The sequence below is a fragment of the Galeopterus variegatus genome, unplaced genomic scaffold (genome assembly GCF_000696425.1).
Source record: "Galeopterus variegatus unplaced genomic scaffold, G_variegatus-3.0.2 Scaffold6238, whole genome shotgun sequence".
In the NCBI taxonomy this organism is placed as follows: domain Eukaryota; kingdom Metazoa; phylum Chordata; class Mammalia; order Dermoptera; family Cynocephalidae; genus Galeopterus; species Galeopterus variegatus.
In genome coordinates this window covers 95,833-97,133 of record NW_007732349.1, presented here as the reverse complement: position 1 = coordinate 97,133, position 1,301 = coordinate 95,833, and the positions used below count along the sequence as shown (strand labels likewise).

Genomic DNA, 1,301 nt, shown 5'->3' with positions numbered 1-1,301 from the left:
GTGCACTATATCAGTGCACCACCGGGCCGGCCCTTAATTATTTATCTCTTAAAGCACAGCCATTCAATCTCTTAGCCACCAATCCAGTTTCTCAGGGAGGAACCTCAGGTAGAAGGAGGCTAAATAATTTGCCTAGAACCCCAGATATCCCAGCAAGCAGCAAGGAGAACGGAACTAAAATTTCAAAGTCTTTAAATAATACCTTTCTCGAGTTATTTTTAACCACACACTCTCTGAGTTTCCAGACTCTCAATGAACCCTGCAACAGACCTGGGGTGGAAGTGCTGAAAAGCTCCCCCAAGTGTCTCATCTCTCATGCACGTCCTTCATTGTGAATTTTGAGCTTGGAAGCTGGAGCATACTTTGGTTATGTTTGAGTCTTGCTTCTCTGCCAAAGTGACACACAGGCAGAGCAACTGGGCTAACGGAGTCTGTCTGTGAGGCGTGAGGGAGAAGGAACACTAGGTCTGCAATTTGGAAAAGCTGCCAGCAGATGGGCAGCTCCTCATGGGGCTGGAGGTGCTGGCCAGCCCAGGTGCCTCTCTAGGTCCAGATTCGATAAAAAGCACAGGACAGGTGGTGGTGAGATGTGAACTTGGAGGAATCTGGGGCCTAGTAAGTGATTATGTTATTATTATTATTTTTTAATTGAAACATAATTGATTTTTGATTTTATACATATTTGTGGGGTACAGAGCTGACAAACAGTATCTGTGTACAACATGTGATGATCAAATCAGGATAATTAGCATATTTGTCATTACAAAATGTACTCATGGGTTAATGGACACTAAGCGATTATTTTAAAACCTACCTCACTAACAACATGGGTAGCCACCGAGCAATAATTTCTGTGATACAAAATATTGTTTTGCATATAAATGGAAGGATCACCTTCCCAATCTTAAGAGTCTAAAACAACACTTACTTTTTTACAATTTTGTTGCGCTTGGCTTGTGAGAAGGTTTCAAGCTGAAGGGACTCATGGGTGAGAAATGCTACCGCCAAATGGAAGTAGTTGTTCCAGAGCTGTTCAAAATTAATTGTGTGGGCAAAAAGAGATGGAAAATAACATTAATAAGGGTTATAATAAAACAGTACCACATGGTAGAAAGTCACTAACCAGGGATTAATGAAAAACAAAATAAACTCACGAGACTTCTTTATCTTTCTTGGGTTTCAATTATTCAGTCCTGAACGTTTTGAGACTTAATATTAAGCTTTTAAAAAAAATCCAAACTATTAAGTATTTATTTACTCCTGGGATCAAAGAAGAGTGCTGCTAAGAAGTATACCTATTT

The 1,301-nt window shown here is 40.0% G+C and overlaps 1 protein-coding gene across 1 annotated transcript in view; it reads right to left on the bottom strand.

The window, feature by feature from the left end:
• LOC103606041 (dedicator of cytokinesis protein 5) overlaps positions 1–1,301 on the bottom strand; it is a gene marked incomplete at its 3' end in the record, with an annotated part of 132,284 nt that overhangs the window by 37,027 nt on the left and 93,956 nt on the right. The window contains exon 29 of the mRNA XM_008590639.1: positions 929–1,029. Coding sequence (XP_008588861.1) covers positions 929–1,029 — 101 coding nt within the window. The remainder of the gene's footprint in view (positions 1–928; positions 1,030–1,301) is intronic.